Source organism: Dipodomys ordii, unplaced genomic scaffold, assembly GCF_000151885.1.
Source record: "Dipodomys ordii isolate 6190 unplaced genomic scaffold, Dord_2.0 Scaffold1, whole genome shotgun sequence".
Classification (NCBI taxonomy): domain Eukaryota; kingdom Metazoa; phylum Chordata; class Mammalia; order Rodentia; family Heteromyidae; genus Dipodomys; species Dipodomys ordii.
The window spans coordinates 52349412-52376580 of NW_012267217.1; the positions used below are offsets into that span (position 1 = coordinate 52349412).

General features: G+C 42.5%; 2 protein-coding genes across 4 annotated transcripts in view; both read left to right on the plus strand.

Moving 5' to 3' along the window:
• Positions 1-6789, plus strand: part of Rqcd1 (RCD1 required for cell differentiation1 homolog (S. pombe)) — a 32091-nt gene extending 25302 nt beyond the window's left edge. Inside the window, exons 5-9 of one of the 3 annotated variants that reach the window (XR_001174809.1) lie at positions 1428-1537; positions 2812-2910; positions 3113-3204; positions 4564-5105; positions 5973-6789. Coding sequence is in view for 2 of the 3 variants with exons in the window: in XM_013010349.1 (XP_012865803.1) it covers positions 1428-1537; positions 2812-2910; positions 3113-3204; positions 4564-4732 (470 nt within the window). In the remaining variant the exon portion in view is untranslated. Of the gene's footprint in view, positions 1-1427; positions 1538-2811; positions 2911-3112; positions 3205-4563 lie in introns of all 3 variants that reach the window. The other 2 variants (XM_013010349.1, XM_013010359.1) reach the window with 2 other exon arrangements.
• Positions 6790-21605: 14816 nt separating this feature from the next.
• Plcd4 (phospholipase C, delta 4) overlaps positions 21606-27169 on the plus strand; it is a 32899-nt gene continuing 27335 nt past the window's right edge. The window contains exons 1-5 of the mRNA XM_013018342.1: positions 21606-21635; positions 21795-21873; positions 22060-22288; positions 23636-23771; positions 24284-24515. Coding sequence (XP_012873796.1) covers positions 21606-21635; positions 21795-21873; positions 22060-22288; positions 23636-23771; positions 24284-24515 — 706 coding nt within the window. The remainder of the gene's footprint in view (positions 21636-21794; positions 21874-22059; positions 22289-23635; positions 23772-24283; positions 24516-27169) is intronic.

Genomic DNA, 27169 nt, shown 5'->3' on the forward strand with positions numbered 1-27169 from the left:
AAAAAAGGGGGGATGTCATATACTAGCAATAAGCAATTATAAATTGAAATTTCAACAAAACTACCATTTAAAATAGCACCAAAATATGTCAAGACATTAAATCTTAGGAAATAAGTGAAAGTCTATGGAGGAAAAGCTAGAGAATATTGATGAACGTTATCATAGAAGAACCAAATAAAAGCCGGGTGCTGATGGCTCACGCCTGTAATCCTAGCTACTCAGGAGGCTGAGATCTGAGGATCTCGGTTCAAAGCCAGCCCGGGAGAGACCGTGAGACTCCTATCTCCAATAAACCACCAGAAAACCGGAAGTGGCGCTGTAGCTCAAGTGGTAGAGCACTCGCCTTGAGCTGAAGAGCTGAGGGACAGCGCCCAGGCCCAGAGTTCAAGTCCCACGACCAACCAAAAAAAAAAAAACAACAAATAAATGCAGAGAATTATGATGTTTGTTGCTGTATCAGTGATTCAGAATTGTGTAACAGATCTCAGAGCAGGATGCTGGTAATTCATACCTATAAATCCTAGATTCTCAGGAGGCTGAGGATCAAGGTTGAAAGCTAGCTCAGGCAGAAACTTCTCTGAGACTCTTACCTTTAATTAACCAGCAAAAAGACAGAGAAGTGGAGATATGGCCTTGAGTGAAAAAGCTAAGGGAGAACTTGAGGTCTGAGTTCAAGTCACAGTACCAGCACCCAAAAAAAATTTTTCTCTGTTGGCTATAGATATGTACCTTGTGATAAGAGCACTTGCCTAGCATGTATAAGGGTATGGGCTCAATCCCTAGCACAGAGGTAGCTCTCCAAATCCATAAAGGATTGCAAGTTGATTGCTGTGCAAAAGTTTAAAAAAGAAATCAGTTATTTTAGTCACTTATTTATTGTGACAGCCTGACCTAATTAATACATTGACCCTAAAATTTTCATAGAGAAGCAAAAGAAATGATCCTTGTATGTGTCAGTTCTATGACTTAAACATGGGCCTGATGTTTCTTTTTCATTTGGGTTTTTTGTTTTGTTTTGTTTTGCCAGTCACGGGGTTTGAATTGGACGCTGTTCCTGAATTTCTTTTGCTCAAGGTTAGCACTCTATCACTTGAGCCACAGCACCACTTCTGGCTTTTTCTGTGTATGTGGTACTGAGGAATCAAACCCAGGGCTTCATGCATACTAGCCAAGCACTGTACCACTAAGCCACACCCCCAGCCGAGGGCCTCATGTTTTTCTAGGCTTTTTACTCAAGGCTGGCACTACTATTGGAGCTGCACCTCCAGTTCCATGTTCCTCTTCTTTTACATTTATGAATCTGATTCCCTGACATAGAAACCAGTTTTTATGTTAGGTTACTTAAATTCCGAAACTCACTTAGTAATCAATATAAATTTAACTGGAAAACTTTACTTAGTGATTTTGTTTCTGTATATTTTGTTTAGGGGCCTTGGTGAAAACAGATGAGCAAGAAGTAATCAACTTCTTATTAACAACAGAAATTATCCCTTTGTGTTTGCGCATTATGGAATCTGGAAGTGAGCTTTCTAAAACGGTATGTGCTTTAAACAGTATGTCTTTTGACTTGAGCTGCTTCTTTATGGTCTTGGAACATTTCTTGCCATTTTTCGGCTTTTTGAAACATACAAAGATATTTTTTGTTTTTTGAAGAAAAATTCTTATAAAAGGATCATTTTGTAAAAACCCAGACTATGGAGCTTGAACTGGGAAAATACCTAGTTTGAGGCTAGTTGGAGTTATATAAGCAAGACCCTGTCTTAATACAGGAGAGAGAGAAAGCATGTTAAACACTAAATTTCTTCCTTTTCTATGAACTTACATCTCTACAAGTAAACTGTCAGGTTATTATTTATTTTTCTGAGAATTTTGTTGTCATTATTGTTTTCTGATACTTGAATGTGCAGTGAAGTCTTAGCCAGCCTAATTTTTTGTGAAATAAAAAGATCAAATAGTACATATATACAAATAAAAGGAAGTTTCCTCCTTTCTCAGCCTCTCAGTTTTCCTCAGCTACCACCTTATAAAAAGCTGATGACTCCTGAAACTTACCCTTTTAGGTAAAATGAGAATAATAGGTTTTATTGGGAAAAATACAGTATGTAAAGCCTTTAGAACAAACCCTCACAAAGCCAGGTGCCAGTGGCTCATGCCTGTAATCTTCTAAATACTCAGGAAGCTGAGATCTGAGGATCTCAGTTCAAAGCCAGCCCAGGCAGGAAAGTCTGTGAGACTCCTATCTCCAATAAACCACCAGAAAACAAAGTGTCGCTGAGTCTCAAGTGATAAGAGTACTAGCCTTGAGCTGAATTGCTCAGGGACAGCGCCCAGAGTTCAAGCCCCATGAACAACAACAACAAAAAACCTCACACATAGTAATGTTCAATACAGTAGTGTTTATTATTTATTATTAACTTTTTTTTTTTTGTCGGTCATGGGGCTTGAACTCTGGGCTTGGGCGCTGTCCCTCAGCTCTTCAGCTCAAGGCGAGCGCTCTACCACTTGAGCTACAGCGCCACTTCCGGTTTTCTGGTGGTTTATTGGAGATAGGAGTCTCATGGTCTCTCCTGCCCGGGCTGGCTTTGAACCGCGATCCTCAGATCTCAGCCTCCTGAGTAGCTAGGATTACAGGCTTGAGCCACCAGCGCCCGGCTTTATTATTAACTTTTTGTACTATGTACATATAGTTGAAAAAAATTGTTATCTACAGGGTTCTCTGCTATCTCAATCACCAAATGATAATGCTTAGGAAAGTGAGTAGACAGTTGAACAGAAAGTATGAGTAACTCTTAGGACTTCTTTTTATTCCAGGTTGCCACATTCATCCTCCAGAAGATCCTCTTAGATGACACTGGTTTGGCTTATATATGTCAGACATATGAGCGTTTCTCTCATGTTGCCATGATCTTGGTAAGTTCTTTCATGTATTCTTTATAACTTACTTAGGACTGCATAGCTTTGTCTGTTAGCAGTTAGCACTAGGCAGCTCTAGTTTTCTAACTAGAAATAATAATTCTTAGGTGTTCTGACCTCTGATATCAATTAAAATTATTTTATAGTTCTTTTGTGTGTGTTTTTTCCCCTTCCCCTCCCCCTATTTGGGGTGAAACAGGGTAAAATGGTCCTGCAGTTATCCAAAGAGCCTTCTGCCCGTCTGCTGAAGCATGTAGTAAGATGTTACCTTCGACTCTCAGATAATCCCAGGTAAACATTTAAGGATTTATAGGACTTCAGGGAAATACTCTTCTGAATATGTTTTTCAACTTTTTGTATATATTCACCTATATGCATGTAGTTATAGACAGAGAGGTCTATGTATATCTTTGGGACAGAGAAAAGAAAAAACTTCTGTCTTGTACCGAAAAAAAACCAACTTTTCAAAATCTGTAGTGGTAAGTTTAAAATCTACCAAAGTTATATCTTCCCATTGTAACTTTCTATCCTACTCTAAAATTACAAAGATGAGACAATTCTAAGGGAAGCCTTATTACGCATTACTTGTGTGGTTTGAGCTGCTGTTGCTACTCCAAGTGAACAGAAATAGAAGTATACTTTCAAAGATCTCTCAGAAAGTACCGTAGCCCAAAGGACTCTTAAATTGTATTTCCAATCTTCTGATTCCTGTAAGGTCTTTCAGCTAATTATTTTATTTCCCTACATTCTTAGTGTTTCTGCCAAAATCATACATTGTAGGTATAATGCATTTTAGAAATGTTTGACCTTTGCTTTGTAAATCCATAATTTATGCTGAAAGCTACTTGCTCATATTCTGCCAAGCCACATGATGGAGTTGTTTTTGTATTCCTAAGAATGAGGATCACTTGATTTAATGTGAACTCAGTCTCCTGTCAGTTGGGTTATTGTAGCCCTACGATTTTGTCCATACATTCTTCAGTGATTCCTGGTTTTGCCAAAGTTTGAAGTGTTTTTATACCTAGTTTGTAAGCTATAACTTAGTATAGAATAGTCTTATCCAGAGTTAACATCTATCTGGCACTGGTAGCTCATGCCTGTAATCCTAGCTACTCAGGAAGCTGAAGTCTGGTTCAAAGCCAGCCCAAGCAGGAAAGGCCCTCAGATTCGTTTCTCCAATTAACCACCAGAAAATCCAAGATCTTAAAATATAAAACTGAAGCACATTGTGTAAAGACATAAATGGGTAAGTTAGGGGTAGAATTAAAACCCATTGATTTGTCATATAAGTGAGATATCCTATCTGCTATTGTACTGATTTTTTAATGTTCTATTTGCTATAACCTATCTATTCTAAAAAGAATTTTTGGTAGTGCTTACTGTAATATATCAGAAAGCAGTTTGAGATAGTGAGTTATTGAATGATTTTATTTCACTTTGCTTTTACATGGAATTCTGCATTGAGGCATCATAGAGATCTCTGAGCCTAACAGAGGCTTTGGAGAATTTAATGACTTCTTAACGTAACTTGATGGAAGCATAGATTCCCAGGATATTGTATATTTATGGCTAAGAAGGGGCTCATTCCCAGCCCCAAAATGTCAGTTTATTTGTTGTTCTCCCTGGTTGGTTTGTTTGTTTCTGATGTAGGGCACGTGAAGCACTCAGGCAGTGCCTCCCTGACCAGCTGAAGGACACAACCTTTGCCCAGGTGCTAAAAGATGACACCACCACGAAACGCTGGCTTGCACAACTGGTGAAGAACCTGCAAGAGGGCCAGGTCACCGATCCCCGGGGTATCCCTCTACCCCCTCAGTGATCCTTCCCTGTCCCCTACCACTCCTCCCCCAAGTTGGGGAAGGGAAGGGGATCCTACAAGGAAAACAGCTCAGGTTTTATCGCCAACCCGGAGTAGACAACCTCAATATTGAACCGCACTGGAGAAAAGGGGCAAGGTACCCTTGCTGAGGTGTATAGGCTGCCATCAGGCTGCCTTGAGGACCTGGGCTCCCTATGCTACTCCCAGGAAATGGGCTCCTGACACAGCAGTCCGAAATCACAGCCCCAGAAGGGTGTCAACACCAGCAAATGCTGTATTTGCAGCATGCCCAAGATGACCCTGATCCCCAGCCTCTACCTAGCCACTGGTAGAGAGGAGAGACAGTGGTTATAGCAGCAGGACTCTAGGCATGGTGAGCGCCTGGGACCAAGCCATGTGGCGTTTTTGTTTTTGTTTTTTTTTACTTTGCCTTCCTGGAAGACTCAAGATGTGTCTCTTAATTCTCTCTCTCAGTATTTGTTTACTTTGGTTTTGTTTTAATCTCAGAGAGAGGTGTGTTTGGACACAGCTGTAATTTTCAGCAAAACTTTGTCAATTGGCACTGTTTACAAGTCTAGTAGCTGCATAAGCTCAATAAAAAGTTGGTCTGGGCATTACATCCCCTCTGGCAGGCCAATAGCTGCATCGAGCTGCTGGGAGAGATGGGAGGCAGGGGAAAGATATAAAGCCAAAGGACAGCAGGAACCCTCCGCCTGTTTCCCTCCTCCCATTCTTCTACTTTCAGTCCTGGATTCCATGAGGACCCTAACCTTGTTTCTGGCTTTAGCTGCTAGCTTTTTTCAAATCTTAGTGCTTTTCCCCTTTTTCACTTTCCTCCTATTAAGCTTACAACAGACGTCTTAATTCATCCAGCCATTGAAAGAGTATTTGTATTAAGGCAGAAGGGGTAAAGGATGGTTTTCCAATCCAAGACCTCAAAGATATTTCCCAAATGTCTTTTAAAAGGGCAGCACATGGGATTAAGATGATAAGCTACCTGATCACATTTTTTAGTGTGAATTTTCGTAGCGCCATCTCTTCATGATTATACTTGAAGCAGTATTAGTTGAGTTTATTTTATTCAAATATAAGATGAAGGGCTGGACTCAGCTTACTCAATCTTTTTTTGTTGTTTTCTTTTGACATGTTTTCTTTCAGTCTGTGGAAATTACAGAGATGCCACTAAAATATTCTTCACTTGTTTGTATTGTATTGGACAATTCCTCTCCCTTTTCTACAGGCTTGACTATACTCCAGTGCAACCCTTCCCCTGTTAGCACCTGCTCTCATCCTCACCTCTGAAGATGGAATTGCTGATCCAATTGTAGAGAGGAACTAAGTCTTTTATGTGCACATCTCACACAATTGTAGATATGTCAGACAAGTTTAAGAAGGGGCCATAAGGGGCAAGCTCAGATAAACTTGCAGAGGCAGTTTTGCCAACCCAAGGGCTCTTTCAAGCCGACTTTCAGAAAGGGAGTCGGCCTTGTCAGTTGGCTTCTGTCTCTAGAGCCAGGAAAGTAGTAATTTAGTAGCCTAGATGTAAGAAGGGTAGAATAAGCACTTATTCCCTTGCCTTCCAAAATGAAGAGGAGAACCAAGCCAGCTCTCGATCTGAAGAGGAGAGGTCTTGGAGAAAGCAGAGATGAGCATCGACTGGATAGACGTCTTGACTCCTTCAGCCCATAGCCTAATGTGGCAAGTCCAACTAGGCTAACCTGATTTTTGACAGCCACCTTCCTGCTGAGCCAAAGTTTTCTCATTACCCCTCTAGAGGGGAAACAGCTGAGGCCCAGGGCCTTGCTCCCTGGAAAATTCTCTCTCCATCTCTCGGTGCACTGGCCATCTTACTGTGCCAATGGTGTCTTAATTCTTGCCCATCTATTCTCAGCTGGCCTTGGAACCCACACAGGAGTGGGGGGGGGAGGGGTGTAATGGGTATTCCTTGTGGTTGGTCCTGATGTGTGTATTATATAGAGACCCCTCCCCTTTATTTTGTGTTTTCCATCCTTTTCACTCCCTCAACAGGATTGAAATAAAACATGCTTCTGGTTTTGTAAAAATACTTTTTTCCTTCTAACTAGAGGTTTTGTTCTGTCAGCATAAGGTGTCTAAACACTTTGCTTAGTGGTTTTTGTCATGCCTCTGTCTACTTACATGCACTGTCCGGTCAATAGGACAGTGATGATTCCTTTGTAGCAGAGTCCTTCAGGAGTGTAAAAAACTGTAGCTAATGTACAAAAACTGGGTACTATCAATTGGCTTTAAAGCATCTTTTCCAAAAACATCCTAACTGCTGGTTTTCATGCCAGTCAATAGGCTATTTCTACAAGGGAAGAAATAATGCTCAAAACATTTTATTATGGACTTTAGTTTTTCATCTTTGGAGTTCAAGGCTTGGAGAACTTCCTATGACTTGTTCCCAGGCCTGTCTCTCAGAACATCGCCACCCTGATTCCAGCTTTTTTTTTCAAGGGCCTTAGAGAACCTGTGGCTTTTGCAGTGGTAGGACAGGATAAAGAAAGGAACAGAAGTCTTCAGAGAATGTCTTCCTCACTATATACATGAGATTTACCTACTCAGTATTCCTGTTGCTTAAAGGCTAGGAAAAAGAAAGTTGTTTCTACACCGCCACCGCCCCCACACACACACAAAGAAAAGGCAAAAAGCTTGAATAATGGTCAAACCTGACATACATAAAACTCTTAACTAGAAGTATGCATGTTTTTTAATTGCACCTGAAGCATTTACCAGAATTCTTCACAAGAAAATTCTAATGCTGGATGCTGGTGGTTCATACCTTGTAGCTACTCCGCAGGCTAAGACATGGAAGATCATTCAAAGTCAGCCCTAGTAGCCAGGTGCTGGAGGCCCACACCTGTAAAACTAGCTACTCAGGAGGTTAAGATCTGAGGGTCTCAGTTCAAAGCCAGCCTGGGCAGAAAAATCGACAAGACATCTCCAATTAACTTCCAAAAGGCCAGAAGTGCAGCTGTGGCTCAATTGATAGAATGCTAACACAAAAGTCCAGGCAGGGACTGGGAATGTGGCTTAGTGGTACAGTGCTTGCCTAGCATACATGAAGCCCTGGGTTTGATTCCTCAGTACCACATAAACAGAAAAGGCTGGAAGTGGCACTGTGGTTCAAATGGTAGAGTGGTAGCTCCGAAAAAAAGAAGCTCAGGGACAGTGCCCAGCCCCTTAGTTCAAGCCACAGGACTGGGGGGAGGGGCGGAGCCTAGGTAGAAAAGTCTGCAAGTCTCAATCTTCAATTAACCAGCAAAACATCAGACTGGAGGCATGGCTCAACTAGTAAAGTGCCAGCCATGAACAAGAAAGGCAAGCACAGGAGCACAGACCCTGAGTTCAAGCCCCAGCACAAAAAAAACAACAAACAGCGGACTCAAGGTAGAAGAAAGAATTGGAAAGATCCTAGATCTACTCACATAATCAAACACAAAAATATGTTACTTGAAATTCATATATTACAAAAGGCTGAAAGTCATATTTCATGTGGAGAAAAGTAATAAATTCAAAAAGAAACATCTGCCAAAATAAAGAGCATGCCAAGCGCCGGTGGCTCATGCCTGTAATCCTAACTACTCAGGAGGCTGAGATCTGAGGATCAAGGTTCAAAGCCAGCCCTGGCAGGAAAGTCTGTGGGACTCGTCTCCAATTAACCACCAGAAAACCAGAAGTGGCTCTGGCTCAAGTGGAACACTCACCTTGAGCTGAAGAGCTCAGGGACAGTGCCCAGGCCCAGAGTTCAAGCCCCACTACCAACAAAAAAAAGTTTTTAGTTAAAAAAAATAAATAAATTTGCTGAAAACCAGTAAATTGATAAGCCTCTGGGAGATTAACCAGAAAATAGAAAAAGAGAATAGAAAAGGACTAGATTATCCCAGTTAACTGGGCATGTTACTAGCGATTGAAAACTTTGCCTCAGACAGCAACCCTTCTATCCCTTGTACAATTGGCAGCGTTGCTTGGCCTCCAATACCTTTCAAGAACATGATAGGGAAAACTGGAGACCAAACTCTGATATACATGTAGAGAGAAATTCAGATACCAGCTACTTGGGAGGTCATGAGGCAGGAAGAAAACCACATAGGCCAGGCTAGCCTTGAAATTGTGATTCTGCTGCCTGCTTGAACCTTCCTAATGCTGAGAGTGCTGAGGTTGCTCAGGGGAAAGAGATATTGAGGCCAGCTCAGGCAAAATCTGAGATCCTGTGTCAACTAAGTACTAAGGATCACAACTGTAATTCCAGCTACTTGGAATACAGAGGCAAGAAATTATAGCCCAACACTTGCTGAGCAAAAGCCCAAGACCCTTTCAGAGAACCTATGATAAACCTCTCAATAAAATATTGAAATCAGCCAGGTCCTGGTGCCTCATGCCTATAACTAGCTACTCAAGAGGCTGAAATCTGATTATCTCAGTCCCAAACCAGCATGGCAGAAAATCCAAGAGACTTGTGAGGCTTGAGCTTGGAGTCTGGATGCCGTCCCTGAGTGCTTTCACTCAAGGCTAGCTCTCTACCACTTGGAGCCACAGAACTACTGGTTTTCTGGTGGCTTATTGAAAATAAGTGTCTCATAGTAAATAGCTAAAATTGCAGGCATAAGCCACCAGTGCCTGACTCCAAGAGACTCTAATCTCCAGTTAACCAGCAAAGTTCAGAAGTGAAGCTATGTCTCAGGTGGTAGGTCAGCCTTGAGTGACAAGCAAGAGTGCAAGGCCAAGTTCAAGCCCCAGTACCAGTGTGTGCACATGTAAACACACAAATACATTGAAATCATTCTCCCTGAGACATTCAGTCTCCCATCATTTTCCAGCCAAGTGTCATAAGCCAAGAAAATAAGATTGTACAACCCCCCCAAAAAAAATCCTCAATATATACTGACAATATGATTATATACAGATAGTCCAAAGGAATCTACAAATTCTTAGGATTACTATTTAAACTGTTCATAATACAGAACATAACAGAAACCAAGTGTTTCCATGGATTGGAAAACTTGAAAGTATACCAATTATTTCAAATTAATTTTGTTAAACTTAATTCTTTTTTGGGGGGGGAGGGAGGGTCCGGTCGTGGGGCCTGAACTCTGGGCCTGGGCGCTGTCCCTCAGCTCTTCAGCTCAAGGCTAGCGCTCTACCACTTGAGCCACAGCACCACTTCCAGCTTTTTTCTTTTTGCTTATGTGGTGCTGAGGAATCGAACCCAGGGCCTCATGCATGCAAGGCAAGCGCTCTACCACTGAGCCACCTTCCCATCCCCCAAGGCTTTCTTGAATAAAAATAAAATCCACTCTGAGATAACTTACTAGTACATATATTTTGTTTTTTAAAGTTTTGTCTTACAGAGTATTGTCATTTTGTACTTTTATCTACTCTCATTGATCTGTTTTTTGCTTGTTGGTTTATCTTGCCCACTTCCCACACCCATGTAATGAGTAAAGTATCAGAACTGGCTGGAATGGCGGAATGGCTATACATTCTCTTTTTAAATTACATAGCCTAGTCTCACATTTAAGTGGAAGTCTCATATTTAAGTCTCATAATTAAGTGGAATCTATTATTTTGAGTTGACTCTCAGCTACCAAAAAGATGCTTTACTGCACATATTTGAGTTGTTTATGGAGGCTGGGAAGCAAAGATGTCTAGGTGTCATTGTCCCTACATGTCAGAAGCAAGGTCTAGGTGGCAGAGTAAGAGTACCATCTTCGCATCTTCCTCTGCCAGCTGCTTCTTTGTTTTAATTTAAGGCTTCTTGGCCTTTCCTGGGCATAGTTCCCAGAAAGTCTCTCTGCTGCTGTGGCCCTGATCAGGTTTCTGAATCTGTTAATAAACAGCAGTGGGGGAAGGAAATTACTAAAGCAGATGGACAGTTCCTGTACCTGGGGCTCTGCTGCTTCCTCTCTGGACCTAATGAGAGTCTGGCATTTTCTCGAATGTCACACCTTCCAAGCACTCCTGGAGGAGCTACCTGTACTTAGCTCATGGAGTCTCTCAAGTCCCCACTCTCAGATCAGCATACATGGGCTGAGGAATACTGGCATATTTATGACAATACTGAAACCGCATATTAGAGATCTGCCAACTGCTGGTGGCTTACACCTGTACTCCTAGATACTTAGGAGACTGAACTCTGAGGATTATGGTTTAAAGGCAGCTGTGGCAGAAATGTTCACTGGGCAGAAAGGTTTCCATGCACATACGCAAGCACACCCATAAACACACACACACATGAATATTTGAAATCGACACTCCAGAAAATCCAGAGCGAGCAATAATGTTCCTCACAGATCACCTAGAAAGAAAGGAGGTTGAACAAGTACTATAGAACTATAAGTTTAAAGGAAGAGTACAGGGCTGGGAATATGGCCTAGTAATAGAGTGTTGGCCTAACACGCATGAAGCCCTGGGTTCCTCAGTACCATATAAACAGTACCATATAAAAAGAAGTGGCACTGTGGCTCAAGTGGTAGAATGCTAGCCTTTACCAAAAGAGCTTAGAGACAGTGCCTAGGCCCTGATTTCAAGCCCCAGGAATGGCAAAAAGAAAAGGAAAAGAATAGAGTGTACTGAGTAGATAGAAAGGTAAAAATAGTATTACTATTTTGTTTGACTTTCACTATTAAAAACTAAAATGTAACACAATTTCTGTTATTCAATTTTCTACAAAATGAATTGAGATTGAAACAGAATAAAGAAAATTCCATTTGTTGTTATAACATCTGGTTATTTAGGACATCTGCATGTCTGAATCAATTTTTCTTTGGTATGTTTGGCAAATAGGGAGAACATATTCCCTTTCTAAATTGAATTTATTCTAATAATTGCTATTCTAATAGCATGTTGATTAATATTTCTCCCATTCTGTTATTTTATCAAATAAAATAGAAATACTATATTGGAGTAAAAAAATAAACTGCTTAATTTCACAATACATGCTCGTATACAAGCTCTGAGAGCTAAAAGGGGGGGGGAAGGAGAATGATATAGAAGAGGAGACTGTGAAGGTGAAGCTGAGAAAAAGGAAGGGATGATGTCAGGTGAGTAGAAATGAGAGTGCAAGACTAGCATGGCCTCTTAAGTCAGCTAAAACTAGCACAGTTTATGTGTTGGTGCCTCTACTCCTGCTATTCTTCATGAGTGGCTTCTGTGTTCATGTCTACCCTCTCTGTACTCTTTCTCCATCAAAACCTGCTGTCAGTAAAGAGTATGTTAAGCTAAATATAGTATTTAAAATCATTAAGGCTTCAAAAATTACCAGTCATAACCAAGCATAGTGACACATACTCATAGTCCCAGTTCTCTAAAGGCTGAAGTGGAGGATCACTTGAATCTACAAGAAGACCAGCCTGGGAAACATAAGGAGACCCCCCACTTAGGAAGGAAGGAAGCGAAAAAGGAAAGAAGCAAAGGAAAAAAGAAAAGAAGGGGGAAAAAAGTAACAAAACTACCTCAAGAAACTGAGCCAAGGGCTGAGAATATGGCTTAGCAGTAGGTGCTTGCCTCGTATGCATGAAGCCCTGGGTTCAATTCCTCAGTACCACATAAACAGAAAAGGCCAGAAGTGGTGCTGTGGCTCAAGTGGTAGAACACTAGCCTTGAGCAAAAGAAGCTCAGAGGCAGTGCCCAGGCTCTTGAGTTCAAGCCTCAGGACTAGAAAAAAGAAAAAAAAAGTAAGAAAGAAAAAAAGAAACCGAGCCGGCCAGGAACTGATGGTTCACAGCTGACATCATAGCTACTCAGGAGTCTGAGATCTGAGGATCACAGTTCAAAGCCAGCCTGGACAGAAAAGTCCATAAGACTCCTATCTTCAATAAACTACTCAGAAGTAGAGCTGTGGCTCAAGTTGTAGAGCACTAGTTTTGAGCACAAAGAAACTTACACTGGGCACCTGTGGCTCATACCTGTATTTCTAGCTATTCAGGAGGCTGAGAAATGAGGATCATGGTTCAAAGCCAGCCCAGGCAGAAAAGTCTGTGAGACACTTATCACCAATTAACTACCAGAAAACTAGAAATGGCACTGTGGCTCAAAGTGGTAGAGTCTAAGCCTTGAGTTGAAGAGCTCAGAAACAGGACCCAGGCCTAGAGTTCAAGCTCCTTGACCGACAAAAAAGAAAAAAGAAACAAAACGAAACAAAAAACTCAGGGACAGCTCCTGGGTATTGAGTTCAACCCCCTGGGACTGAGATAAATAAATAAATAAACTGATCTATGTAACCAGTGCCTTTTACTTGTTACCCTAGCAACTAAGGAGGCTGAGATCTGAGGGTCAGAGGAAAGAAAAGTCTACAAGATTCTTATTTCCAACAAACCAGAAAAAAAAAATAATGCCAGACAGCCCTGTGCTGATGGCTCATGCCTATAATTCTAGCTACTGAGGAGGCTGATGAGGATCGCAGTTCAAAGCCATCCTGGACAGGAATGTCCATGAGACTTTTCTCTTTAATAAACCTCTCAAAAAAAACTGAAAATGGTCCTATGGCTCAAGTGGTAGAGTCTAGCCTTGAGCAAAAGAAGCCCAGGACAGTGCCCAGGCCCTGAGTTCAAGACCTAGGACCAGAAAAAATAAAGCCAGACTGGAGGTGTAACTCAAGGCTCTGAGTTCAAGCCTAGTATTGGCACAAAAGAAAAACAAAGGTAGCAGAGTACATTGTAATACAGTGGAGTCCCCAGATAGCATTGAAAACTAGAAATAGAACTTGGCCTGCTACCCACAAGCCAGCTAGTGTCCCATTCCATCACAACTTCTTCCCTCCCGAAGGTAACTACTATCCTGACTTTTATGGTACTCACTTAGGAGGATTTTATTTTAATGGGACTAAAAGTTTCGCTATAAATAGCCACTAATGGCAGAACATTAGACAGTTGTTTGGGTCAGCCATAGGAGGCAGCTAGAGGTCAGCACACTTAACATGACATTATTTTCCCCAGCTAGTTCCCCCAGTGCCTGTGATTAGCATATACCTCCTAAGAAAGGATCCCATAGAAGTTCAGTGTCTGTGCTCCATGCCCTTACCTGCCTTACTGTCATCCACTGGTCTAGAAAAGGCCAAACTCCAGATTTCCTAAGGCAGAAAAAGACTGCAACATCCAGTGCTTAGAAGTGTACAAGGAGATGGCTGTCTCTGCTGCCAACACATGTGAGCCTGTATAAATCTCCTTGGATCTAAGTTTCTCATTGTGAGGTATGGGAGTACATAAAGCCTTCCCTTTATCCTCTCCTAATTTGGACCCTTTTTTTTTTATCTTGGTTTCTGTGTCAGCTGCCCACTCATTCACCCTTATAAGGAACTCATTATCTCCCTTTCTCTGTCTTTCTAGTCAGTGTCCCAGCTCTTTAAATTTGTACACGACCCTGCTTCGTCTCTACATAGTTCTGTAAATATACACCTGTGAGAGGATGTAGGAGTGTACATCTGTAATTACAGCCCTGGGGAAGCTGAGGCAGGAGATCAGAGAATTCAGGACCATCCTGGGCTATATAGCAAGATCCCATTCAATAAATAAATATGTCCTGATACTGCATAAATGGAATGGAAAAAAGTTGTCTCATATTCCTCTAATATTTGCTGCGTGCCTAGCTACTCAAGAGATTCTGAAGAGGGTAGTTTGAGGCAAGTCTGGACAGCGAAGACCACTTGACTCCATCTCCAAAATAAAACGAACAAAAAAGCAAGGCTGGAAGCAAGGCTCAACTGGAGAAAGCTAAGAAAAAAGTATTTATATATGCATAGATACTATCCTGTTACTCCATATCTATAATCATTCCTCTCTTTTCACCTTCCTCCTTTCCCATCCTATCTCTACAAAGTAAGTCTGAGGGTCTTGCAAGGCAGGACACAGAAACACAGGAGCAGGCTGTGGAAAGACACTGTGGAAAGCAGCCAGATGAAACGAGGGCAAAGCTAGCTGTATTACATGCAGAGATCGGACCGGAATGAAAAGCAGTGATTCAAAGAACACTGCAATTCAGGCACTCCTTGGGTTTCACTTTGAGAGCTACCACAGGATTGGGGTCAGCGTGTGCTTGCATGAGGAGTGGGTACGTTAAGATAAGACAAACAAGCTTCTCTTCCCTGGAGAAGTGCTCCAGGTCAATTTGTCCCCTTCATCTTTTTTCTGCTGCCTCACCCCCCACTAATCCCTCACACTGACCAGTGTCCTGGGCCTTTAAGAGTTAGATGGGCTGGACTCAAGAAAGCGCTCACACCTCTCCCCACCTCACTCCTTCCCTCGGGCTGTAACTCTGCCTGTCACAGCAGCCAAACTGCAGAAGAAGTGCAATCAAGTGAGTGCAAAGGAGAAAAGGAGCCAGCCTGGGCTTTCTCATCCCACATCGGTGAGCATTTGGGGAGCGGAACTGCAGAGCTCACAGACTCAGGACTGCAATACTGCCCACGGTAAGGGCCTGGAGGCTCCAGCCAGCCTCTGTCCTTCCTGCCTAAATCCTTAATCCCCCACCATCCCCCACCCTCAGATGCTTACCTAGCCTAGTTAGATTGTATCCTAGACTCCTTTCCCTACCCCTACTTCTTGACAGGGCTCCTTCCTCCTAGTTCTGCCCAGTTTATTCTCTTTGGCTATCTGGGTTTCCTTCTTCGACTCTTACAGTTTCTCCCCCTCCCCCCCTTTTTTTTTTTGGTTTGTGGGTCCTGGGACTTAAACTCAAGGACCGAGCACTCCTTTGAGATTTTTCACTCAAGTCTAGTGCTCTACCACTTGAGCCAGAGTTCCACTTCTGGCCTTTTTTTTTTTTTTTTGATTTTTGTTTTTTGTTTTTGGTTAATTGGAGACTCTCACGAACTTGACTTCCTGGGCTGGCTTTGAACCCAGATCCTCAGATCTCAGCCTCCTGAGTAGCTAGGATTATAGGTTTAAGCCACCAGTACCCAGCAGTTTCACTCCTTTATAAAGGAACATCTTAGCTATCCACTCCAGAAGTGCTGACCCTAGCTCCCCCTCAGAGGTGAGCCAGCTGCCAAAAGAGAAGAAGAATTAGAGTAGGCATAGCATAGATTCATTTACATAGATTTAGCATAGATTCATTAACAAATTATTAAAAGTTATCACATGAAAGTTGGCCAAGACCAACTGAGAGTCAGAAACTCCTGGTAATCAGGAGTTATAACACATCCTGGGAAAGAGTAGGCGTTCAAGCTCTGTCTGTGTCTTGTTCTTCACTGGATTATGGGTAGTTTCTTTGTGCACCAGAGTACTGTGCTACAGAACTTTTGACTACAACTTCCTGATCTGTTACAGGAGAGTTGAGGTTTTCTGAAACTTGTCCTATGGCCAGGTCAGCTTGTTAAAAATGAATATTCTTAGGATTGGGGGGAAAAACTGGGAGAAAGCAAGGGAAGAAGGTGACATTGTCCAAAAATAAATGTACTTTTTACCTGACTTATGTAACTGCAACCCCTCTGTATGTTACCTTTATGATAACAATAAAAAGGGAAAAAATTAATATTCTTAGATGGACACTGGTGGCTTACAGCTATCATCCTATTCAAGAGGCTGAGATCATAGTTTAAAGCCAGCCCAGGCAAATAAGTCCATGAGACTCATCTCCAATAAACTACCAAAATAGCTGTGGCTCAAGTGGTAAAGCACTAATCTTAAGCAAAATAGCTCAAGGACAGTATCCTGAGTTTTAAGACCTAGGACTGGCACATAAATAAATATTCTTGGGTCCCATTCCTAGAATTTTTATGTGGTGGATTTGGGGGTGCACTAAGGAATCCTTATTTAAGACACTCTCCAGATGACATTCATTTAGACATGAATCTCTGGCTTTTATGTGCTATAAAAGAGCCTTCAAGCTCTAACATTCTGATGGCTATGACCTGTGACCAAAGCCATTGTGCCCTCCTCAGATGAAGCAGGTTAGGCATAATCCCCAGAAGTAAGAAGACAGACTGGAGGATTCATTTTCTTCCTGCCCCCTTGAGAAAATTAAAACAACCTGAATCCTACTAGAATATCATTGGCTCTAATGATGACAATTTCCAAAATCCATCTCTAGGTGATGTGAAGCTACTTGGAAATTGAGGACCAAAATTAGCTCTACAGTGCCAGGCTACTTCCCACCTATTGTGTGTCTATTTCCCCATCTTTACTGTAGAGGTATTTATCTATACTTTCCAAGATCTCCATATATGTGTCTAGGATATATTTATGACTAAGTCCCTCTTACTCTCAGTTTTCATCTTCTCTGCCCTGGTCAGTGCCCTCTCCCCAAACCCTCTGATTCTTCTTGCCCCAATGCACCTGTTATCAGTTGTGGCCATCTTTTTACTCAAGACACCAGAAGAAACACAAGTCCTAGAACACTTAGGTTCTAATTGCATTCTCTGGGTACTTTGTTTACTCAGTCTCCTAGGAAACAGGGAAAAGTGAGGCTGAGAGAAATATGCTACCAAGTGTTTGAAGCCAAGTGTCCTCCATCCTGGACCATAATAATCTGAAAATCCTCAAAGGGGATGAGAATCAGGGCTGTTGGGAATTTGCGGTGATAAAGGAGGGAAGAGACAGGAAGAAGTGATGGAAAAAAAAGGATGAGGAGAAGGATGAGAAGAGGAGAGCAAGAAGAGCCTGGCCTAAGTGAGCAGAGAGGATGGGGAGAAAGAAGCGTAAGCTGAGAAGAAAGGAAAGGATGAGGTCAGCTCTGGGATGGGGAAAGGGAAGAAAGTAGAAAGAAAAGCTATTTGGAAGGACACAGAGGAGAGAGAAAGTAGCAGTGTCTTTTACTAATGCATGGGCTTGCTTCAACCCGCTTCTTAAAGCTCTTTTAAAGGCTTTTTATAAGTCTTAGCAAGCTTCTGGGTTGGTTATACAGAGTTCTGGGTTCTAGTTTCAATTCTGTGGCTCACTAAATGTCTGGCAGACCAGTCAATCTTTCTAATATTCAGGCTCCAGCTCTAATAGTCTGTGGTTCCCTGAGTCACTGTTGATGTGCTGATAGCCACGTGTCAGGTACATGTTTAAAATAGTGGCTTATGTATAGGAGCAGGGCTAGAAAGAAAAAAAGGATGAGGGGAGGAAGTGACGCTGTGGCTCAAGTGGTAGAGTGCTCGCCTTGAGCTGAAGAGCACAGGGACAGCACCCAGGCCCAGAGTTCAAGCCCATGACTGACCAAAAAAAAAACAAACAAACAGCTCATTAGAATAAGGGAAAGTAAAATTCTGTCTCCTCTAAGGTCTATCCCAGAACTCCAAAGCCCCAGGAGTGAGAGTTCAAGTTCAGAGAGGAGTGAAGGCAGAATATTAGATTACACTGAGGACCCAAGAAACTTAAGATGACCTGGTACTTTTTACTTCAGACTACATATAGCTTCTTCAAGCCCCATATTGCAAACAGTGCATCCCCATTCAGAAAGGGGGTGCTTTTCTGTCTCTCAGGATGCACTTGGGGTCACTTCCCCTATCAAGAAGTTTCTCCTGGGGCTGGGAAGGTGGCTCAGTGGTAGAACACTTGCCTTGCATGCCTGAGGCCCTGGGTTCGATTCCTCAGCACCACATAAGCAAAACAAACAAACGGAAGTGGCGCTGTGGTTCAAGTGGTAGAGCACTAGCCTTGAGCTGAAGAGCTGAGGGACGGTGCCCAGGCCCAGAGATCAGGCCCCACAACCGGACCCCGACCCCCTCCCCCCAAAAAAGAAGTTTCTCCTGGTCTCAACCAGGAACACATATTCAGCTTCAGCCAGTAAAAGCTTTTCCTCCAGAATCTGTCACAAAGCTCTTTTTCTCCCAAGGGGTGCTTCCCAGCCTTCTCTCACTCTGCTACCCCTTTTAGAAAACCTTCTCCAGATCTTGAAGTTAGAAAACTGTAGTTTTGGTGGCCTGCCTCCATATTCTTCCTGAAGAATTCACCACTCCTAGGTGACTTTTTAAGGTTTTCTTGCTAGGACTCTAAAATGCTTTGTGACCTCAGATATGTCTCAAATAATTCTGGACTTGGACTTTCTCATCTGTAAAATACCATAGTCGAACTGCATGCTATTTTAATGGAATATGAACTGAATAATTGTTTTATGAATTTTAAAAGTTTTCTTGCATGTTCACCACTGCCAAAACTTTGAGCTTTTGCTGGGTGTTGGTAGCTCATGCCAGTTAGCCTGGCTACTCAGGAGGCTGAGATCTAAGGATTGTGGTTCAAAGCCAGCTCAGGCAGGAAAATCTGTGAGACTCTTATCTCTACTAAACTACCAAAAAGTGGGAAATGGTGTTGTGGCTCAAGTGGTAGAGTGCTAGCCTTGAGCAAAAGAAGCTCAGGAACAGAGCCCTGAATTCAAGCCCCAGGACCAACACAAAAATAAAACAAAACAAAACAATCCTTTAAGCTTTTTATTTTATTTATTTATTTTTTTTGCCAGTCATGGTGCCTGAACTCGGGGCCTGGGCGCTGTCCCTCAGCTCTTCAGCTCAAGGCCAGCGCTCTACCACTTGAGCCACAGTGCCACTTCTGGCTTTTTCTGCTTATGTGGTGCTGAGGAATCGAACCCAGGGCCTCATGCATGCGAGGCAAGCGCTCTATCACTGAGCCACCTTCCCAGCCCCAAGCTTTTTATTTTTATTTTTAATTTTTTGGTCGGTCGTGGGGCTTGAACTCTGGGCTTGGGCACTTGTCCCTGCACTCTTCAGTTCAAAGCGAGTGCTCTACCACTTGAGCTACAGTACCACTTATGGTTGGTTTTCTAGTGGTTTTTATTGGAGAAAAGAGTCTCATGGACTTTCCTGCTTGGGCTGGCTTTGAACTTCAATCCTCAGATCTCAGCCTCCTGAATAGCTAGGATTACAGGCGTGAACCACCAGCGCTCGGCCCTTTAAGCTTTTTAATTAGATCAGGCTGGCAGTGGGGCTCAAAATCCATAGAGGATATGCCTAGCAAGAGCAAAGCTCTGAGTTCAAAAGCCTAGTTTTGTGTGGGGGGGGGGGAAAGAATTACAACATATTTCTATTCAAACATAGATCTTTAGTTTATATTAAAAGCACGGTTTCATTTTAGTACTACCTGATCAAGAGTTAAATATGGCTGGGGACGGTGGCTCATTCCTGTAACCCTTGTTACTAATGAGGCTGAAGAATCACGAAGATTGTGATTCTAGACCAGCCCAAGCAAAAAACTTACAAGAGATTTCAACAGAAAAAGCTAGATGTGGTGGTATGCACCAATCATCCAAGCTACAGTGAGAAGCATAAATAGGAGGATTGTAGTTCAGGCAAGCTTGGATAAAAAGGAAAACCATATCGAAAATTTAATTTAAAAAAGGGCTGAGGGGCTGGGAAGGTGGCTCAGTGGTAGAGCGCTTGCCTTGCATGCTTGAGGCCCTGGGTTCGATTCCTCAGCACCACATAAGCAAAAAGAAAAAAGCCGGAAGTGGTGCTGTGCTCAAGTGGTAGAGCGCTAGCCTTGAGCTGAAGAGCTGAGGGACAGCGCCCAGGCCCAGAGTTCAGGCCCCATGACCAGACCCCCTCCAAAAAAAAAAAAAACAAAGAGACAATATCCTGCATTTGCCTTTGTAAGGCAGGTAGGACCATTTAATTATCATTGCATTTAAGGAGCTTAGAAGAACCCTGGTACATATTAGGAAAGACAAAGAGAGAGGTAAGGAATAGAGATGGGGGTGTAGATTAATTGGAATACATTGTTTATGTGTTTGAAAAGTCACAATGAAATTCCCCTTTGTACAGCTGAGTTATGGTAATAAGCAATCATTTCATTTTGGGGGGAAAATAGGGTCCTGGTATGTATTAAGGTGCAAGAAGGCTCATAGGCTATATCTTCTTTCTTGTTAGCATCATATCAACATAACCATCACCATCACCATTATGATCTCAGGCATTAGCCTGCCTATAGTAAAACCCTGGCTCTGCCACTCCCTAGCTATGGCTTTGGACAAATTAATTAAACTAATTAATCAAATTATTTAATGAGCTGGACACTGGTGGCTCATGCCTGTAATTCTAGCTATTCAGGAGGCTGAGGTCTGAGGATCATGGTGTGAAGCCAGCCCACTCAGGAAATTCTCCAATACATTACTCAGAGAAAGCCAGAAGTGGCACTGTGGCTTAAATTGTAGAGTTCTAGCCTTGAGCATAACAAGGCTCAGGATCAGTGGCCAGATCCTGAGTTCAAGCCCCAGGCCCAGAAAAAAAAAATCTAATGAATTAATTAAATGAAGCTTCTGTTTCCTCATCTGTAAAACATTTACTAAACAGTACTTGCCCAGTAGGTTATAGAGATTCAGTGAGTTAAACTAGTACATAAAGCATCCAAAACCAAGATACGCTTAATGAATGTTAGCCAGATATACTTAATGTTAGCAAGATATACTTAATGAATGTTATAAAATATTTTTTAAGGGCTAGGAAGGTAGCTCTGTGGTAGAGCGCTTGCCTTGTATGCATGAGGCCCTGGGTTCGATTCCTCAGCACCACATAAACAGAAAAAAAAAGGCCGGAGGTGGCGCTGTGGCTCAAGTGGTAGAGCGCTAGCCTTGAGCTGAAGAGCTGAGGGACAGTGCCCAAGCCCAGAGTTCAGGCCCCACCACCGTACCAAAAAAAAAAAAATATTTCTTTAAAACATAATAACAGTTTGTATCCTATTGGCCAAACTCTTTAGGATACTTCTAAAAATTTGATCACAGGGAAGTGGCAAGTGGTAGAGTGCTAGCCTTGCACTGAAGAGCTCAGGGACAATGCCCAGGGCCAGAGTTCAAGCCCCACAATGGACAAAAAAAATTTGATCACAGGATACATCTATGCTTTAGAGACATAATCAAAGCTCATGATTCCATATTTCCCCCAGCTGAGGTAAGGGCGTCAAAGAATTTCTCTGGATCCCTTGTAGACATGAAAAAGAGGAAATTCTCAAACCTGAAGGTGGGCCTATATGTTTTGGAATAACTCTACCTTTCAAATGTGTCTCTATTTGTCATCTCTGCCAGTTTTCTTGTGCTCACCATCAAGAGTGGCCATGGAAGGGGGACCATCTGTTATTTCAGCTGGGAGATGGAGTTGTTTTGATATCCACATTGCCAGCTGGTGGCTGCAAGCCAGGTCTTGCTACTTTTAGCAGCGGCTCCTTGCCCTGTGACCTACAAAAACAGCAGTGACACATGTGGGCTCCTGAATCCCAGGAGCCTACCTCTCCCCGGACTAACCTCTCTTGGAATTCAGCCCCAGAGGGAGGGAGGCATCACTTTTCTCTGTCTTCCTGGAGAAGGAGGGGCCGGTGCTTGCCCCTTAGCCTCTGCAGTTTGTCAGACTCCCTTCCTCAGTGCTCTCACCTGCTTCTTTTCGTCAGTCTCAATCTCCGATGTAGAGACGGTACGCATGGGCTATGATTCTGAGTTGCTGCGCAGCTTGGCAGAGGAGTTACCCCTGGAGCAGGGCTTCACCATTGTCTTCCATGGCCGCCGCCCCAACCTAGACCTGGTAGCCAACAGTGTTGAAGAGGCCCAGAACTGGATTCGAGGACTCCAGCTGTTGGTGGAACTTGTCACCAGCATGGACCAACAGGAACGACTGGACCAGTATCGATGAGAGAGAGTTGGGGTTGGGACAGGGGATCAATGAAGGAGCTATATGCTGTAGGACTGGTCAGGGTGGGAAGAAGAAAAGGTCCAGCTGATAGGGCCTAGACAGCTCAGACCAATGTGTGGCTGGAAGAGAAATGGATCTAGGATGGCAAAGACATAGGCAGATAGAATTTCAGTATGAATCAGAATCCTGGAATTGGAGGAAGGGGCAGAAGAACAGGAACAAACAAGCCTCTGCTCCTGAGAACTATACAGAAGATTCTGATGTTATTGACTGTTATAGGACTGGAAGCAACTCCTTAAAAGGGTTGTGAGTATAGAGTCCTAGATTGCACATCAGTTTGTACATTCATTCATCATCTATTAAGAAGAATGTACCAGCAACTATGCCAAGCTTGAGGGTCACAAAGATTAGTGAGATACAAATACTGGTTCAGTTAGTGGAATCAACTTGTGTAAAGAATCCAAGTACCATGGCACTTAGATAATAATCCAAGTGCCAGTTTAGCTTATTTGTGTGTATTCTAATGAAGTTTAAACATGAGTGCTCTGAGAAAGTTGAAAAGAAATAGCAAGTGAACTGGGCCTTTAAAATTAGTAGAATTTAGCCAGGTGCCAATGGCTCACACCTGTAATCCTAGCTACTCAGGAGGCTGAGATCTGAGGATCAGGGTTCAAAGCCAGCCCAGGCAAAGAAGTCCATGAGATTTATCTCCAATAAACCACTCAGAAAACTAGAAGTGGAGCTGTGGCTCAAGTGGTAGAGTGCTCACCTTGAGTTGAAGAGCTGAGGGACAGTGCCCTGGCCCAGAGTTCAAGCCCCACGACCGACAAAAAAAAAGTAGAATTTGATCTTGGGACATGGCCCAAGGGGTAGAGGGCCTGCTTACCAAGCATAGGTCCTGATTTCAACCCCCAGTATCACCAGAAATAAAATAAATAAATAGAATTTGAACTTGTAGAGAAGAGGAAGGAGGAAAAAAGAAACCTGTCTAGGAAACAGCATGAATAAAGGAAACTTAAAAGCAGAAGAGAGAGAGAAAAAGACAGAAAGAGAGAGATTAGAGCACAGGGAATTAATGAGTTTGCCCAAAGTACAAAAAAGACAGGCACACATTGAGAAGAATGGGTTGGACCAGATTATAAGAGCAAACAAGCGATTTTCTTGAGTTCTATATTGAGAAATTTGGGGTTCTTTCATGACAAGAAAGATTGGTGCTCAAGAGAGTTTGTTCTAGAAGTTGTGTAGAAACTGGTAGCAAAGACAGGGAGAGATGTCTTCAGGAAACCACACACATACACACACACACACACACACACAGTGCTTTTGCCTTGACTCAGAGCTGGGTGGCTCAGTGACTGGTTCCAGCGTGGAGACAAAAACCAGGATGGTCGGATGAGTTTTGCAGAAGTTCAGCGTTTGCTGCATCTAATGAATGTGGAAATGGACCAAGATTATGCCCTTCAACTTTTTAAGGTGAGTCTGCCAGGGAAGGGTTCGCCAGAGCCAGCCAGACTGGCCAGAAGGCCTTTGATACCGGTTAGCAACATTCAGTTGCTGAATGTGTGCTCATCACCACAGGCTCAATGGGAAGTACAGGGAATGGTTCTTACTATTGGAAACATGATTCATAATGAACTTTAAGGTTCTCTCTGTTCTTGGCTAGAATTTCACAGGTGCCTCAGAGAAATTCCAACTGGAATGTAAGCAAACAGAAGGAAGTCTCTTCTATCATTTAGGAACCTTTGGGACATAATTTTTTTTTTCTGGTTGAAGTTTTTCTTTAGTAGCAAAGGATATGGTTAAAAAGTTGCTTTTGGGGGGAGAGGACTGGAAGGGCTTCCTCTATAATGAAATAGTGGGAGTTCTGTGGGAATTTTGTGCAGCTGTATTTGAATCTGTCATTAAGATTGCCCTTGCAGGGCAAACAAAGGTCATGAAAGTTCCCCTTGAAGTATTTGTCTATGCTCCCCTAAACTCTCTTGTAGGCAGCAGATGTATCGCAGTCTGAAACCCTGGAAGGAGAAGAGTTTGTACAATTCTATAAGGCATTGACTAAGCGTAAAGAAGTACAGGAACTGTTTGAGAACTTTTCATCTGATGGGCAAAAGCTGACCCTGCTAGAATTTGTGGATTTCCTTCGAGAAGAGCAGAAAGAACAAGACTGCGCCCTTGACCTTGCGCTGAAATTTATCGACCGCTATGAACCTTCAGACAGTGGTAAGAGGAAACAAGTGGAAAGCCACAAAGCTGGGATTCTAATGATCCAGAGATACACAGTCTTTTGCCTAATTTAGGGAAGGTTGAATCTATCCCAGCTCTGGCCCTGTCCCTAAACATCTCCTTTTACTCTCTTGGGGGGGGGGCGGGGGAAGAAAACATTTCCTGCTTAGACAGATAGAGAGCTCATCTCTCAGTAAGAAAGGTCCCCTCTTTGTCACTATGCTCATGTTTCTATCTTTTGCTTTCAGGAAATCCTTTGTCTTCCATGGAAACAAGTACCCTTGGATCTCTTGCTTTATTCTCTTCTCCAATGTGAATGAGTCCTTTCCCTCATGATTCTTGTTTGCTGTTCCTTTAAATGCTGGCTCTCTTCCCTTTTCTGGGATTTCTCCCATTTCTCCAAGTTATTCTTTAGTTTCTAAGCTTCTGAGCCAATAATCTAGTCAGCTCCCTCTGGGGAAATGAAACCTATTATTTAAATAGCATTTAACAAGTGCAGCAACTAGATAGAGCACTGGAGCCAGTGATTCATACTTATAATGCTAGCTACTCAGGAGGCTAAAGTCTAAAGATCAAGAGTTGAAGGCAGCTCAAGCAGACAAATCTAAGAGAATATTATTTCCAACTAACCAACAGAAAGCCAGAAGACGAGGTATGGCTCAAGTGGAGGTTGAGTGGAAAAAAAGCTAAGCGGGAGTGTGAGGCTCTGAGATCAAACCCCAGTACCAGCAGAAAACAGCAACAATAACAAAAAATCACATTTGCCAGCTGCTGTTGGCTCATGCCTGTAAGTCACCAGAAAACCAGAGATGGCACTGTGGGTCAAAGTGGTAGAGCACTAGCCTTGAGCAAAAACAGAGCTCAAGGACAGCACCGAGTTCAAGCCCCATGACACCACCACCACCACTAAAAATCACATTTGTTTTAAGTGCAGCTAAAATATACCCTTAGTCCTAAATGAATACATGTAGTAAACTCATTTCCGTTCCTCCATTCCCTGCAGTGTGAGAAATTTACATCAATAGTAAATTACTTATAAGGTACATCCATATTCCTCACTTAATTTACTCTTTACTACTACTTTGTAAATAAACAGCAATAACCTTTATTGGACATTGCTAAATAGCCTATAAAACACTAATATCTCTACATATCCCCTCCTCCTAAGCCTTCTTGCTAAAATGGGTTCTAGCATTAAGTCAGCTTTATAAAATAGGAAAATGGAAGTCTAGAAAGTTCAAATGGCTTGCTCAAAGCCAAGAATGAATGGGAATGGAATTGAATTAAATCTCAGTTATCTCTTAGCTGGCACTTATTTTGAAAATGAGGATGGGTGAGATGATTGAGAGCTAGGCAAGTGATGGAGGTTTACAGAGTCTTAACTCCCACTCCCTTTCCTTTGTTCATTCATTCATTCATTCACTCACTATTTTAGCCAACGCTTATTGAGTACCTATCATGTGTCAGGTCTTATGTTGAGCACCACAGGGTAGCAGGAGAGGTAAGGACCATGTCTTTGTAGAACTTAAGACTTAAACCCAAAATGTTGGAATGTCAGGGATAACTGATCTGACACTTGAGTATTTAGAGAAGAATAATCTAAATCAATCATTTCAAAAAATTGAAATTAACCAAGTTTAGGTTAAAAAAATTGGATCTAGATCAGTTGCCAGTGTTTTACACCTGTAATCCCAGCTACTCCTAGGGCTGAGATGTCAAGTTCTCAGTTCGAAGCCAACCCAGGAAGAAAAGTCTGTGAGACTCATCTCTAACCACCAAAAAGCCAGAAGTGGAGCTGTGGCTCAAGTATAAGAGTCGTAGCCCTAAGCAAGAAAAGCTCAGGGACAGTGCTCAGGTTTATGCCCTAAGACTGGCACATCAAAAAAAAATTGGATCTCATATACATGAATTACATTTGTTCTAGTTTAAATATGCCCCCCAAAGTACATGTGTTAGCAATTTGATCTTCAGTGCAACAACACTGAGACGTAGAACCTTCAAGAAGTGATTAAATCATGAGGGCAGATTTCCCTAGTGATTAAAAAAATGCAACCAGCCTCCTTTACCTCTCTCTCCTAATGTTCTCTTGCCCTTCCACTTCCTGCCATGGGGTAACACAAGAAGATACCAGGTACACATCCCTTCATCTTGGATTTCTCAGGTTCTAGAACTGGAAGAAATAAATCCCTGTTCTATGTAAATCAGTTTTCCAATGTGTAGTATTCAGTTATAGCAGCATAAAACAGACTATAGCAACATTTATTATCTTCCTCACCATCCTTGGTCTTCCCTTCCATTCCACTTAACTAGCAGATATTAGATTTTACTTGCTGAGTACTATCGGCCAAAAGACCTGTGCTCAATTCCCCACTCTGATTCTTCACTGAGTAACCTTGAGCAAGTCACTTAACCTAACTGAGACTCATTTTCCTCATCTTTAAAGGAATTGGTGATCAAATGAAATAATGGGCAAACGAAGTGCTTTTTTTGGCAGTCTTGGGATTTAACTCTGGGCCTAGGCGTTGTCCCTCAGCTCTTCAGCTCAAGGCTAGCACTCTACCACTTGAGCCACAGCGCCACTTCTGGTTTTCTAGTGGTTTTATTGGAGATAAGAGTCTCACAGACTTTCCTGCCTGGGCTGGCTTTGAACC